Here is a 16,648-nt window from a genome sequence, read left to right on the forward strand (position 1 = left end):
GGCACTAGAATTGCTTGAACCCAGGAGGCAGAGGTTGCAGTGAGTCGAGATCGTGCCACTACACTCTAGCCTGGGCCACAGAGTGAGACTCTGTCTCAAAAAAAAAAAAAAAAGTACCTTTTCTTTTTTCAGCAAAGTATCTACTTTAGGGATATATCTGGCATTTTCCCCCTGATTATTTATATCTTTCAGGAGAACTACTATAATTTAACCTAAATATATTTGTACTTCTTTTTCAAGGTGAGGACCAAGGATCATGTATTTGATAATGTCGGCCACCTTATCAGATACCATATGGATAACAGTTTGCCAATCATCTCTTCTGGAAGCGAAGTAAGCCTTAAACAACCAGTGAGAAAAGATAATAATCCAGCACTTTTGCATTCCAACAAATGACAGTATTGAAGCACCATCACACTGATATTTCAAGAAACCCCATTTTGTATTAGGACACAAAGATAATTTAAACTTTGTAGATAAAATAGAGCACAAACTGTGAAGTGCATCTTTCCGAGACCATTATGGACCAGGTCCTCTATAAAATGAAGAACTAACAAAAATTGGTCTTCAGAAATGAAAATCAGAAAAGAGGAAGAGGGTTGGTCATTTTAAAAGAAATTATATGTATGCACGGATGTCACTTTTTAAGGCCATAATGCATTGATAACAAGCTAAAAGCACAACTAAAATTTCACATGCTAACGACAACTTGAATGAACTGCTGGGGCAGTGGTATGTGCCTTTCAACTTGATAATTTGGGGGACATTTTCATATTGGGAGATTAATTCTAAGTATCTTCATGTTCTATGACTACAGAACCATTTGCCAAAAAAAAAGCTTTTCTTGCTACAAAAAATAAGTAATTTTCTTGAGCCTTATTGACTTTATTACATTTTCTGTTTAGTAGCATTTTTCACTGCAATGTTAAAATAAATATGACATTGAATTCGAACTGTGTGTATGTCAGTGGAATCAAATCAAAAGCCATTAACATGGCTGTCTGTTTCATTGGACTGTCCCATTTGCTGGTTAAAAGGATTGGGGCCCAAATCCTCTGGCCTAGCATTTCTCAGTGTTTGCTATTCAGACTGTTTAAATACAGCATGTGACAACCTGAAGAGGCCAAATCTATCAGTCATTTCTGATTTCATTATATTCTCCCCCTCTTCCTGCTAAAAAAACAAAAAACAAACAAAAAAAAACTCATGAGTGCATGGATTTAAAAGAGGGCAAACAAAACCAGTATTCTTCATATTTACTATTCACATTGGTTTCATGCTTAGTAAAAGTACAGAATCTATTTGAAATTATAGGAAAATTTCTTCTTGATCGGCTGACACTGAATCATAGTTTCTCACCTACATATATCCTTGGCACCTTGTATAGATATGATCAGACAAAATGCAGAAGGAAAAAAAAACATTGAATGAAGCACTTGGAAAGATTTTCCACATGTAGGCCAACTGGTAAACTAACAGAGTGATTAAGCGTGGTGTACAGAAAAGCATTAAGCTGAGTCTTATCAGTGTGACCTTCAGCAAGTTGCTGAATCTGTTTGGGTTCCAGTTTCCTTGGCAATAAAATGAGCTAAATGGGCTAGGTGAATTCAGAGGACTATTTCAGTCCTAACTTATAGTATGAGTCTCTAAAAAGCAAGTTTTTCATTTGTTAGAGGTCGTTATTGATAATCAGTCTGTATAGTTAAGGTAAAAAATTAAGCTTTTCTTCTATAGTCTGTGTCCATACTCACAGAATGAATGGCACACCTGAGATCAACATTCACCTAGTTTAGACTCCAAACCATTCGGTCTAAAATATTGAAACTTTGGAATATAGGGAATGATGATAAAAGTGGATTTGGTTTGAGTAGCAGAAAACTACTTCCGTCCTTTTCTTGCCTTTGCAAGAAAAATGTTGTTGTTTTTTTTTAATCTTGAGTTATCTGGATATTGCCTTAACTCCATTTCATTTTGGCTATGTAGATACAACTTAGTCTTTGTGATTGTGATATATTTGCTAAGTTTTAAATAAAACTTCTTTTGGATAGAAATCATTAGAAACCAAGCATACTGAACTCTAGTATTTTACTGTAAAGGCTTATGATTTTTATTTCTACTGCCATTAATTTTTTAGATGGATTTGTTTCCTCTTACACAACTAGAATTAATGTATTTTTCACCAGTTTTCCATATACCTTAGGTCTTGATCATTTGTCCTTAAAGAGGGGATCAGCATGAGTATAGATAGTAGAAATGTATGGGTAGTCTAATCACTTTTATCAGAGACCGAGCAGGGCTGTGGTCTCAGTCTGGCTGAGCAGAGTATTAACTTGGTAGCAAGAGTTCCTGATACAAATAGATGCGATGACTGTAAATGGTGTCAGCGGTACACATGGATAATCAGTATTTGACTGTAATAGTATAGTAGTTAAATACAGCACTTAAAAATACCACAGACACAGTTAAAACAAAAGGAAACAATAAAAGGAATGTCTGCATGCTATTTTAATCTCACATTCTTTATCTGTCTTAAAGTGGAAATCCATTTGCCTATAAATACCTGTAAACGACTTTAAAAAATAAATGATTATTGCTTTGTGACAATTGACAGAATATGTCTGATGTTTGGGATTTGGAAACTGTCATTTGTAAAATGGATCAAGGAAACACATTGGCTCAATCAAACTGGATAATTCAAGGTGAGTTTAATAAAGGGACTATTTACAAAGGTGTGGGCAGAGTTTAGGGAAATCAGGAGGGAGAATGCAGTGCCCTGGGACCAATTAAGGGAGAAAGGGAAAGAACAGCTAACAGAATCTGGAGAGGGAGCTGTGTGCAAGGGCTGCCTTTTAGGAGCTGTGGCCTGTAGTGGAGGAATGCAATCAGCCCTGCTGACTTAACTAAGAGGCAGTGAGGGGCATTCATAACCCAATATTTTTCTGCTCCCCCTATCTGTCTCCTGCTGGGATTCTCCACTGGCCCAAGCAACTTGAAGACAGAGAGCAAGGGAGCTCCTTGATGCAGTTCTGGAGGTCAGCCTCCTGGGAACAGAAGGGGATGGAAAAGACTAGAGGGGCAGATCTGGAAGGACAAATAAATGGAGTACATCTAGCACAGAGGACTTTGAAGAGAGTCAAGCTTCTAAAAGCATTAGAGAGGCTTTGGGTTAGCCAGTAAGGCAAAGCTAATTTGCAGAGAAATTAAGTCCAGATTCTCAGGTAACCATAAATTAATTACAGCAAAAATGTCAACTTGTTATTATTATTAAAACTCAAGCTATATTTTGAAGCATTGGTTATTTTGCTCAAGAACAACTTCAAATGCATTTCAATCTTACAGAGATACTTTTAATCCCACCTTCATGTTTCTTGCAATTCCTTCTACTAATTTTGCCATTTTATTACTTGTAATTATATATGGAAAAGTAATGAACCTGACCCTGTTACCTTTTATGATTGGAATTATAGACCGACAAAAATTATAATATGAAATCACTATGTCAAACATATGTGAAATATACCATCTGCATCTGTGGAAAATATTTAATTATCGACATATTAGTGTTAAAAATGACTTGTCTGTAGTTTGCCATAGTCTTACTAATGGGACAAACGGTTTTAGTCTGTGAATGAAAGAGAATTTATCACTACAGACTCTGAAAACATCAAAAGAATAATAGGGGAATGCAACACACAGTTCTACACATATAAATTTGACAACAACTTGGATGAAATAGACCAGCTCCTCAAAAAGTACAAACTACCACAATTTAGCCAATATGAAACTGATCATTTGAATAACTTTATAACTATTATGAAAACTGAATTCACAATTACCTCCCCCAAAGAAATTCCAGGCTCAGATGTCTCACTGGAGAACTCTATCATTTGAAGAAATAACATTAATACTGTACAATTGCTTCCAGAAAATGGAAGAGAAGGGAATACTTCTCAATTCATATTTTGAAGGTAAAATTACTCTGACATCAAAACCAGACGAAAACAGCACAAAAAAAGAAAACTACTGATGAAATCTCTGTGAATATGATCAAAAATCATTAACAAAATATTAGCAAGGATTATTCCCCAATATGTAAAAAGAATTATGCACCATAATATGACTAAGTAAGGTTAATTCCAGGAATACAAGGCTGGTTCAACGTTTGAAAATCAATCACTGTAATCCACTATATTAAGAAGCAAAAGAAGAAAAACCACATGATATCAATTGATGCAGAAAATGCATTTGATACAATTCAACATCAATTTATGATAAAAATTCTTAGTAAACTAAAAATAAATAAAGACCATCTACAGAGGCCACAGTTGGTGGCTCACACCCGTAATCCCAACAGTTTGGGAGGCCAAGGCAGGCAGTTGCTTGAGCTCAGGAGTTTGAGACCAGCCTGGGCAGCATGGCAAAACCCCATCTCTACAGAAAATTTTTAAAATATTAGCTGGGTGTGGTGATGTGCACCTGTAGTTCCAGCTACTCAGGAGGCAGACATGGGAGGATCACTTGAGCCTGGGAGGCCAAGGCTGCAGTGAGCCATAGCTGTGCCCTCGCACTCCAGCCTGGACAATACAGTGAGACCCTGTCTTAAAAAAAAATCTACAAAGAACCTACAGCTAACTAACATTATACTTAAAGTCATGGCCTGAGTCATTTCCCCCTAAAATCAGGAGAAAGGCAATGATATCTATTACCACTATTCTTGTCAATATAGTACTGGAAGTTCTAGATAGTGCAATAAGACAGGAAAAGGAAATAAAAGGTATTTTATTTGAAGATCAGAAAAGAAGAAATAAAACTGTCCCTATTTGCAGATAACGTGATTGTTTATGTGCAAAATTCCAAGGATCTACAAAAACCCTCAAAATCCCCAAATTCAGAAAATGACCAAAAAAATCCCTCCTAGAACTAAGTTTAGCAAAGCTTAGAGGATACGAGATAAACATACAAAATTAAATTGCATTTCTATATATTAACAATGAACATACAGACACAAAATTTAAAATGCAATACTATTTACAGCTGCTAAAAAGGACATGCATGTAAACCTAACAAAATACGTACAAGATGCATACTGCAAACGACAGAATGCTGATGAAGGAAATCAAAGAACATCTAATAAATGGAGAGGCATACTGTGTTCATGCATTACAAACTTCAACATAAGAAAGATGTCAACTCTTCCCAAATTGGTACACAGACTTCATGCAATTCCTGTCAAACTTTCAGCAAGATTTTTGTAGATATAGACAAGATTATTCTAAAATGTATGTGGAAAGGCAGAGGAACTAGAATAGCTAAAACAATTTTTAAAAAGAACAGGGTGGGAGGAGTCATCTTACCTGATTTTAAGCTTATTATATCATTTTAAAGACTGTATTGATGTTGGTGGAGGAATAGATACATAGGCCAATGGAACAAGATGGAGAACCCAGAAACAGATCACTTAAATATGTCCAACTGATTTTTGACAAAGGTGCAAAGCAACTCAATAGATAAAGGCTAGTCATTTCAACAAATGGCGCTTGTGATGGTTAATACTGAGTGTCAACTTGATTGGATTGAAGGATGAAAACTATCATTCCCGGGTGTGTCTGTGAGAGTGTTGTCAAAGGAGATTAATATTTTAATCAGTGGATAGGGAGAGGCAGACCCACCCTCTATCTGCGTGGGCACAATCTAATCAACTGCCAGGCAACTAGAATAAAGCAGACAGAAGAAGATGGAAGAACTTGACTTGTTGAGTTTTCTGGCCTTCATCTTTTCTCCCATGCTGGATGCTTCCTGCCCTCGAACACCAGACTCCATGTTCTTCAGCTTTTGGACTTTTGGACTTACACCAGTAGTTTGCCAGGGGCTCGTGGGCCTTTGGCCACAGACTGAAGGCTACACTGTCAGCTTCCCTACTTTTGAGATTTTGGGACGCGGACTGGCTTCCTTGCTCCTCAGCTTGCAGACGGCCTATCATGGTACTTCACCTTGTGATCTTGTGAGTCAATTCTCCTTAATAAACTCCCCTTCATATGTACATATATCCTATTAGTTCTGTGTCTTTAAAGAACCCTGACTAACACAGTGCTGGAATACTTGAGTATCTTTCGGCAAAATGAACCTCACACTTTACACAAACCTTAAGTACATTGTGGACGTCAATGTAAGATGTAAAACTATAACACTTTTAGGAAAAAACCTAAGAGAAAATCTTCAGGATATAGGACTATGCAAAAACTTATTAGACTTAACATGATCCATAAAAGGAAACACTGGTACAGTGGACTTCATCAAAATTACAGATTTTTGGCCAGGCACGGTGGCTCGTGCCTGTAATCCTAGCACTTTAGGAGGCCGAGGTGGGCAGATTGCCTGAGCTCAGGAGATGGAAACTAGCCTGAGCAACATGGCAAAACCCCATCTCTACTAAAAATACAAAAAATTAGCCAGGCATGGTGGTGTGTGCCTGTAATCCCAGCTACTTGGGAGGCTGAGGCATGAGAATCACTTGAACCTGGGAAGCGGAGGTTGCAGTGAGCCAAGATCACGCCACTACACTCCAGCCTGGGCAAAAGAGCAAGACTCTGTCTCAAAAAAAAAAAAAAAGTTACAGATTTTTGCTCTGTGTAAAACTCTGTTGAGAGGATGAAGGACAAACCATAGATTGAGAGAAAATATTTGCAAACCACATATCTGACAAAGAACAAGAATCTAGAATGTAGTTAAAAACTCTCAAAACTCAACAGGTAGAAAAAATACAACAGAGGCTGGGCACAGTGGCTCAGCCTGTAATCCCAACACTTTGGGAGGCCGAGGCGGGTGGATCATTTGAGGTCAGAAGTTCAAGACCAGCCTGGCCAACATGGTGAAAACCCCGTCTCTACTAAAAACACAAAAATTAGCCAGGCATGATGGTGCATGCCTGTAATTTCAGCTACTCTGGAGGCTGAGGCAGCAGAATCACTCGAACCCATGAGGCAGAGATTGCAGTGAGCCGAGATCACACCACTGCACTCCAGCTTGGGCAACAGAGCAACACTTTGTCTCAAAAAAAAAAAAAAAGAAGAAGACAATAGAAAGTGGGCCAAATATATGAACACAGATTTCACTGAAGAAGGTATACAGGTGGCAAATAAGCACATAAAAATATGTTTGATATCATTTGCCAGTAAGGAAATTAAAACCATAATGAGATATCACCACACACCTATCGGAATGGGTAAAATGGAAAATATCAACACCACCAAATGCCAGCCATGAGAAGAGAAAGTAGATCACACATACAAACCTGGTAGGGACATGAAATAGTACAGCCACTCTGGAAAAGTCTGGCAGTTTATTAAAAAACTGCACGTGCAACTAACGTTCAACCCAGCAACTGCGCTCCTGGGTATTGATCACAAAAGAAATGAATCCCTGTGTTCACACTAAAACTTGTACAGGAATGTTCATAACAGCTTTGTTCATAATAACCAAAAACTGGAGACAACCCAGATCCTTCCATGGGTGAATGATTAAACAAACTGTGATGTATCCATACCATGGAACACTATTCATCACTAAAAAGGAAGAAGCATTGAGAGACACAACAACTTGGATGAATCTCCAGAGAATTAGAAGAGTGAAAAATGCCAGTCCCAAAAGGTTTTATGCTATATATATACATACACACATATGTATGTATATATATACACATATATATACACATATATATACACATATATATACATATATGTGTATATGTGTGTATATATATAGCATATATACAGCATATATACATACATATACACATATATAAACATTTTGGAAACAATAAAATTATAGAAATAAAGAACAGATTGGGGTTGCTATAGTCTGAATGTTTGATCCCCCTAAGATTCATATGCTGAAACCTAATCATCAATGTGATCATATTAGAAGGTGGGGCCTTCGTAAAGTAATTAAATTAGTGCCCCTATAAAAGAGGCCTCAGAGAGCTCCCTTAGCATTTCCGTCATGTGAGGACGAAGTAAGAAGGTGCCTTCTGTGAGCCAATAAATGGGCCCCCATCAGACACCAAATCTGCTGGTGCTTTGATCTTGAACTTCCTACTCTCCAAAACTAGCAGAAATAAATTGTTGTTATTTATAAGCCATTGAGTTTATGGTACTTTGTTATAGCAGCCCCAGCGGACTAAGACAGGGGTTAAGGAGGGAGTTAGTAGGTGGGAGGGAAGTGGGTACAATTATAAAAGGACAACATGAGGGATCCTTTTGGTGGCAGAATTGTTTTGTATCTTGACTGTATTAATATGGATATCCTGGTTATGACGTTGTAGTATAGTTTTGTAAGATATTATTGGTGGAAACTGGGTAAAGCTTACAGGAGATCTCATTTCTTCCATGTGAGTCTATAACTTTCCCAAAATAAAAAAGTTTAATAAAGTTTAGGGGTAAAACCTAGATATATCAAGAGACTTTAGGCAAATTTCTACTTTAACACTTGGCAGCTCCACTGAATATAGTATATTCACAGAACATGGTGATAAGATCATCTTGGTAGTCCTGGGTCCCATCATGCTAGGACTAGGAGGGTCAATTGGAGGAGCTGCATGAGGTTACATTCTTGAAGGGCCTCAAATGTAAATATCTGATATCATTTCCAGAGATACGCTGATAAGATCAAAGCATGGCAAACAAGGATGTTGTAGGAAATACAGCCAGTGCTTTGTCCAGACCCCCTGGAGTCCCTCAAACCACTTCTGTCTACCCCTCCCCTGGCTTCTGTGTGTTTTGCTTCTGACAGCCTGCATTGTCACTGTTCATTCTGAGAACAGATGCAGGCTAGTGAAGCTGCTTTGGGTCACCAAGAACCAGAACGGCCTGTGAGTTTACTCCTCGCAGCATCACTCGTACAAGAGTGTGAAAGCTCAGTTGCTTCGCGTCTGTTACATTCCAGAGTTCAGGATCAGGGTGGGGGCTGGTACTTCTGAAATTATACCCTTACGTGGCCTCTTCTCTTAGCTTTACCCTTTTCTTCACTTCCTTACTGGTTTCTTCTGGAAGCCCTTAAAAAATCATCTGTATGACTTTTCATCTGGGAATCTAACCTCAGATCAAATAACTTTCAACATGTATTCCATTACTGGACTACTCCAAGTATTCAAATGCATTAAAATTTTTAATAAATATGAATGCATACAAATTTATAAATGTTAAGTTATACATTTTCTTATGAATGGCATCATTATATTATGCTGTATTTTGTCAATATGGATTGAACACACTAGGTAAGCATTTAAAATACACACCAAGTTTATAATCTTGTTTTGGTACATCTTTCTTTTTTAATCTGCCGAATGTTTTAAGAAACAAAAATGGAAGGGCCTGAGCATCACTTGCCATTTGGGTGGGTCTTAATTCCACATTCAAATATAATTATTGCAGCTTTGGATCTTTAAAAATGGTCAGTATCACTTCTGACAGCTTTTACTGGTTTCTGATTAAAAGCCTGTGGTGATTAAAAGCCTGTAATTAAAAAGCCTAAACATGAAATCCAAGCCATTGGTGCCTACACTCTTTTGACCAAAGTAGCAAAAGACCTAACTTTCATCCAGCGCATCTCTTTCTTGGGCAGGGAGAAAAGAACTTGGTGACAACAGAGAACTGGAGAGGAACAATAGGAATTATTTACTTACTTACTTTTTTTTTTTTTGAGACGGAGTCTCGCTCTGTCACCCAGGCTGGAGTGCAGTGGCACGATCTTGACTCACTGCAAGCTTCGCCTCCCAGGTTCACGCCATTCTCTTGCCTCAGCCTCCCGAGTAGCTGGGACTACAGGTGCCTGCCACCACGCCTGGCTAATTTATTTTTATTTTTTATTTTTTATTTTTAGTAGAGACAGGGTTTCACCGCATTAGCCAGGATGGTCTCGATCTCCTGACCTTGTGATCCGCCCTCCTCGGCCTCCCAAAGTGCTGGGATTACAGGCATGAGCCACCGTGCCCGGCCTATTTACTTACTGTTAAGAGAGGAGTATGATCTCATTCATATGATTTTATATTCCTAAATACTGCCCTATTTTTCAAAAAACAAGTAATTTTTCACACTTGCCTTGATAAATGTTATTTAAGCAGAAAAAATTCATAGCCAGCATATTTTCATAAAGTATAAGCAAATTTCAGAGGAATTACAAGTTGATTGTTTTAGTAATAAGAACTTGAACCTCTAAATGTCTATTATTTTATTTATTTATTTAGTTTTTTGAGATGGACTCTCGCTCTGTTGCCCAGGCTGGAGTGCAGTGGCTGATCTCAGCTCACTGCAGCCTCCGCCTCCCAGGTTCAAGTGATTCTCCTCCCTCAGTCTCCCGAGTAGCTGGGACTACAGGCATGTGCCACCATGCCTGGCTAATTTTTATATTTTTGGTAGAGATGGGGTTTCACCATGTTGCCTGGGCTGGTGTCAAACTCCTGACCTCAGGTGATCTGCCGGCCTTGGCCTCCCAAAGTGCTGGGATTACAGACATGAGCCACGGCACCCTACCTAAATGTATATTATTTTAAAGTCGTTATAGAAAAAGTGAAAATATTTAAAGTAGTTAACACTATATAGAGTTGGTTTAACCAAACAACTCACAATAAACTTACTTGATATTGATGAAGCCAAACAAACATAGTTAATAATTAAGCAGTAATAACAGCTCGTAAAGACCACGACTTCCTGGGGGAATGGTGCTATTAACATCCTCCTTCCAAAACTGGGAATTCCAACTACTTTCAACTGTGCATGAGCAAGAGCTTTGTAATATTGCACATCCAAATCATGATCATTCTTGATAAACCCGAATAATGCACTCATTTTAATTTACAAATTCTTAACATTAGTAACTTCCTATATCTTACTTGGTGGATTTCTAGTTGTATGTAAAAATAAAAATCTACAAATTATTTTCCTATGATAACTGAAGAAATGCCTTGGGCATTTGTATCGCTTAATACAAATGAGGTATACCAGTGGGCCATGGCCCTATTTGGAGTATCACTGGTCTAGACTTTTCAAATATAATCACTAAAAATGTATCTTAGTCATGAATGTTTGGTTGCCAAGAATGTAAACCTACCTTTATTAACTTCTTAGGGCTACTGTAACTAGTACCACAAACAACAGAAGTTTATTCTCTCACAGTTCTGGAAGCTAGAAGTCTGAAATCAAGATGTTGGCAGGGCCATGCTCCCTCCAAAGGCTCCAGGGAAAAATCCTTTCTTGTCTCTTCCAGCATCTGGTGGCCCCAGACATTCCTTGGCCTATGATAATCTAACCCCAATCACCACCTTTACCTTCACATGGCTGTCTTCTCCCTATGTGTCTCTTTGTGTCCTCTCTTCTTCTTATAAAGACACCAGTCATTAGACTTAGGGCTGATAGCACTTTAGATAGCACTTCTGTGTTGACATTGCTTTAACCTGATAGCTTTGACACCAAAAAAGAGGAAAAGGGGGAAATGATGGTTTAGCTTTACCTAAGTTTAATCCCAAATGAGCTCATATTAAACAATTGTATCAGCAAAAACCATATTTCCAAATAAAGTCACATTCTGAAGTTCTAGGTGGACATGAAATTTTAGAGAACAGGATTCAACCTCTACAATGACCCAAGCCAGCTCAAGTCAAAGTTTTTAAGGTTTAGTTATCACAGAATCCAAGGAAAACTTAAACTGTTTGGCTTTTCAAAGTACAGGAACCAGACAGATCCATGGCTTTCAGTGGCAAAAGTTCATGATCTTCAGTCTAGGGTCTACCATGTATGCGACACAGTTATGGAGGAAGCATATTTCCCATAAAATACAGGGAAGTGTAATAAAAGTCTGCTTCTCCTCTGTATGGCTACCACCTTGCTCAGTTTTGTGGAATCTTAGTTATCTGGGAAGGGAATATGATTGGCCCAGCTTGGGTCTAGTGTTCCCCTTTGATTCAGTCAAGTCTGGCCAGGACTGTGGGTGGTAGGATGGTGATGGTGATGAGGTCATAATGACTGTGAGCAGGAGCAGATTCTGTGAGAAGGGGCTTGAGCAGAGTGGGCATTTTGACCCACATGTCAATATTAAACGATCCCAGCACAGTGTTTGGCACAAAGTAGGTGTTCCCAAAATACTGTTGAATAAGTTGTAAATAATGGTCTGATCTTCCTTGGTTCTTTCTAAGTACTCCTGTTCCATCTCTAGCACTTCCTATTTTTGTCCTGTTCTCATGAAGTCATATCCTTTGTGTAGACTCTTTGTTTGTCCCATTCCATAAGCTCCTGTTGCCCTCGGCACACATTCACCCTTGTCTTTCTCTGCCATCCACTCCCAGAACACCTTCCTGGTTTTTCCTTACTACCTCAGACCCCAGAGTGTTCTCTAATCCAATAAGCCATAGTACATAGAAACACAATGGAAAATAATGTGTTTACATTTAAAAGCTGTTTCACACAATCTCATCTCATTTTTTTTTTTTTGGCCACAACCCTGAGAAGTGGGTATTATCATCCCCATTTTCAGATAAGAACTTTGAGGCTTTTGAGTGTTAAATTGTTATGGACAATGCTAGTAGGTAGGAGAGCTGGGACTTGAACTCAGATCTTCTTACTCTAAGTTCTGTGTTCCTTTGAGGATAGTACTCCTTGATGATAGCACTCCTTGATGATAGCACTTTGGATAGCACTCTTGTGGTGGCATTGCTTTGACCTGATAGCTTTGACACCAAAAAGGAGGAAAAAGGAGAAATGATGGTTTAGCTTTACCTTTATAAATGCTTGTTAGTGGGAGGGACCCCATCTCATCAACAATGTGACATTTTCTCTTGAAATGTCTCACCCAGCTCATAGGTGTGCCCATTTAAAACATGCAAGGTAAACATCGAGCCAATGTTTCACAGATAATCTTTTGTCCAGCATTTGAGATCTTTGGCAGTTTTACTTTCTTCCCCCACACTTGCCTTTGTTATCCCAGAATGCCTCTGTCTGCTTGTGTTTCTTTGGATGTTAGACTCATTCCTTGTGCACACCATTACCTGACCTCTGTAGAATGCCTTTCCTATTCTCCCAGGCTTAAGGCTCTTCTATGGACTACATCCTTCCTGCCTTCTTCTCCAGACTTACCTCTAAATGTAAGATTCCTGCACTTTTGCTGGTCTGTCCTTCAAATTGCACTCATGCTAATCAACTGAACTGTTGAGCTCTCGCCTTCTCTTCTTCCTTGAACCTGCCTTGATAGATTCATCTTTAGGTGTTCACTTTCCCTAGAATTTATTGCCTATTCTACTCTTATTACACTTAGTAAACAATTTTTGTTATTATTTATCTTTCTATGTAAGCATCTTGTAACTCAGAGTGTTGGTACCTTGAGCATAGGGGTCCTACCCTGCACCTAGGCCAGAACTTAAACAGGATAGGTGGTCAAAGAAATTGAGTTGAATATATCCATAACTCCACCAAAAACCATTTTTAGAGGCATGGCAGGATGGGAGGTTGATTTATTCTTTATTTTCCCTCTTTGTCACGTATATGCTAGTCTCACTAAGATATTTTGTATGTAGTGATGAGCTCTGGGTTTGGAGATAAAGGACCTGGTTTCAGATTCTGTCTGCCTTGTATTAGCTGTGTAGCCTTGGAAAAGTCATTTAATTTATTTTTATGTAAGTTTCTTCAACTGGAAAATGGGGTAGGATTACCTGTCCTAACCCCCCACAGTGTTGTAGTGAGAACCAAATGAGATAATGCTTGTGAAAGAATTTACCAATCTGTGAAGCACTGTGTAAGGGATTATAAACACTGCCTCCTCATGTGCTTCCCGACACCTTTTATGCTTTCATCCTTCTAAGAAGCAGTTGTTTGTGCATGGGGATCACCTAGCATTCTTGCTGCAGCACTCCATCATAACCCTCAGTACGGAATGCAACATACAGTTTGCCAATCGACTTCAGTGGGATGTGAAAAGTGAAAAGTGCATTTAATTCTCACTAAGATGCCTTGGCTCAGATTCAACAAATGCCATTTACTTGAAAGTCTTTTATTTGCTTTTTCTGCCCGCCCCCCCTGCCAAAATCTTCATCTATTTGTTCATTTATTCATTTACTCATTTAACGTAATTGTTTTGAGTGCCCACCAGGGCACTCATGTTAGATACCCAAGAAGTAAAGTGAGTACTTCAAGATACTCACATTGTATTGAGTGTAACAGACACACAAAAACTTACAGTAGGTATAAGAACTATAATAGGATATATAGGATACACTGTGTACAGAGGTAGGAAAGATCATTTTTGCGAAGTGAGGGAGTGTGTGTCATGAAAGGCTTCAAAGGAGGTGCTAGTCTATCTTGAAAACCAAGTAGCCGGAGAAGTAAGGTAGAGGCAATGCAGGTGAAAGAAACAGCTTTCACAGCAGGTGAAAGAAAAAAAGCCCTCTGGGAACCATTGTTAGTTAGCTCAGCCTGTGATTTCATTCATTCTATTACAGTGGATTAAATTACCTGTTATTTGCCAAACCCTATACCAGTTTATGGGGTTACAGGGGTCAGTGTAGGCATCATGGGGGTGGACGGTGAAGTAGCAAAGGAAAACTAGCCACTTTATGAAGAGCCTCGAACAACCATTTTACTCCATGCCAGTACACATGGGAAAGGGTTGAAAGGATATGTGAACCTGCCGCCAACAATTCCTTGATTATTCACTGGAACCCTTTCAGCCAGAGAAGATAGACACAGTACTGGGCTTTACTGAGGACTGGGTGGCGCTGTCTTTAGGGGCAGGTTAATAATATACACCTAAGTGACAAGAACACTTACACCCGAGGAAATTAGAGTAGTGAATAGACACGTGGAAAAATGTGCCATCTTATCAGTAACTAAAGAAGCAAAAATGTAAACAAAGCGGCACCTAGTAAGGTAAAAGACAAAGCAAAATATCTAAGGCTGTTAAGTAATGGGGAAGCAGGCACCTTAGAAAACAAGAAGGGCAAATGTAAAAAACCTCTAAGGCAAGAGTTCGGTGGGGAATTCTGTGCGCTGAAGCGCAGCAGGCACGAGTCACCTTTGCAGTCTCCGGTACCAAACCGGCAAGAGGTCCCCGTAAGACCGCTGCACCCTGGCGGAAGGTGGCGGGTGCAGCGCATCGCGTCTCTAGGCAACCGATCAGCCCGCCCACTCCGGAGTAACTTCCTCGTAATTGGCTCTCGAATCCACCAATGGGCGCACCGGGGGAGCTTCCCGCCACCTCTGGCGCCCGCTTTCAAACAGCCGTACTTTGCAACTGCAGGCTGACTTCTCAACCAAGCTTGAGGAAGGCGGAGACTTCTGCCTCCTCGCTCTGCCCCGAGCCGGCACGGCTCCGCCCACCGGGCGAGCTTCTAGTCGGCGATTGAAGGAGGCGAGTGCTCCTAAGGGTCTCCGCCCCGTCAGTTCGGTTGTGACTAGGAAGGAGCTAGTGGACTAGAGCCAGGGTAAGGGGATTTGCTAGAAGTTGGTCTTCCGCCAGGACTAGAGTTTCCTCGCGGTAACAGCCTCTGTGGCCTCCGGTGAGTTCTGATTCACGGGTGGGCTTGGACCTGGGGTTAGAGGAGTTGCGGGGTTCTCGGGATGCTGGCTCAGGGTTCCTGGGGCGCTGACCTGCCCCCTCCCCAAATCCCGCGGTGGTGGACTGCCCGCATGTTGCGGGCTCAGCTTTTACCTTTAACGTGTCATTTAGACCTCTTCATTCCTCTTCCTAAGTATCCTACTTAGAAGTGACATATGGGAAGCCCGCCTCGTTTCCAGGCTGCTGGGGTCGCCCCGGGACCCTACTCTGCGGACCCCGTCTTGGTCACCCTGGCGTCACGCCTGGCTCACAGTAGGTGCTCTGTGCACGTGTGTTGACCGAGTACAAGTGACGCTGGCACCCAAAGCCAGCAGCCCCAGGCCTCCTGGGCCGCGTGCGGCTTTGATTATGTTTGCAGTGCCGTAGCTGACGCAAAACAGTTCCTCAAGGTCATTCGTTCAGCCTGTGAATGCTTATTGCGTATTAGCATTACTCGCTCCGCTCTCTGGCAACTTGAATCAATTTGTCCAAAGTGCTGTCATTAGCGCTGATCACAAGATGTTGTGATCATTTGTTTATATGTCTATTTTCTTTCCCTCCATCATATCCTGTTAAAGTTTGTAATCTTGAACAGTGCTTGGTAAATTGTCGAATGAATGAATAGGGTGCCTTCACCAGGTGTTGCAAGTCTAAACCGGGCTATGTGCTCTGGCTATTTCCATTCTAGAAGGCGAGTTATGTCAGCAAGTAAGTAGAATTTCCCAACTCCCAGTGCAATTCTTAGAAACCCCTTTTGTGGGGATTTATAACCCTTTCTATATCGTAGTCATGAACTCGAGTCTGATTTAAGCCTATTATCACCTTATACCTTCACAGCGCGTGACAATGAACATGCACTCCCTAGGCAGGTGAATGCACTCAACTAAAGAGACGCTGAAGTTGAAGCCATAAGAAAAGCATAAGAAATATAGTCTGAAAGTGCAAAGGAGTGGCTAACTCCATGGGGGAACAGGCTTGGGAGGGCATCTTGAAGGAGGGTGGCATTTTTGTTCCATAGGAGGTTGCATTATTTGAAGTGACATTTCTCATAGGCTGCACATTCACCTTTTCTCAG

The 16,648-nt window shown here is 40.1% G+C and overlaps 2 protein-coding genes across 3 annotated transcripts in view; both read left to right on the top strand.

Annotated features, from left to right (window-relative positions):
* SHC4 (SHC adaptor protein 4) overlaps positions 1 to 2,604 on the top strand; it is a 139,513-nt gene extending 136,909 nt beyond the window's left edge. Inside the window, exon 12 of the mRNA XM_030814122.1 lies at positions 241 to 2,604. Coding sequence (XP_030669982.1) covers positions 241 to 396 — 156 coding nt within the window. The 3' untranslated portion in view covers positions 397 to 2,604. The remainder of the gene's footprint in view (positions 1 to 240) is intronic.
* A 12,746-nt stretch (positions 2,605 to 15,350) lies between these two features.
* CEP152 (centrosomal protein 152) overlaps positions 15,351 to 16,648 on the top strand; it is a 71,800-nt gene continuing 70,502 nt past the window's right edge. For both annotated transcript variants that reach the window (XM_003266890.1, XM_003266891.2), the window contains exon 1: positions 15,351 to 15,535. The gene's annotated coding sequence lies outside the window, so the exon portion shown is untranslated. The remainder of the gene's footprint in view (positions 15,536 to 16,648) is intronic.

The sequence above is a fragment of the Nomascus leucogenys genome, chromosome 6, assembly GCF_006542625.1.
Source record: "Nomascus leucogenys isolate Asia chromosome 6, Asia_NLE_v1, whole genome shotgun sequence".
Classification (NCBI taxonomy): Eukaryota; Metazoa; Chordata; class Mammalia; order Primates; family Hylobatidae; genus Nomascus; species Nomascus leucogenys.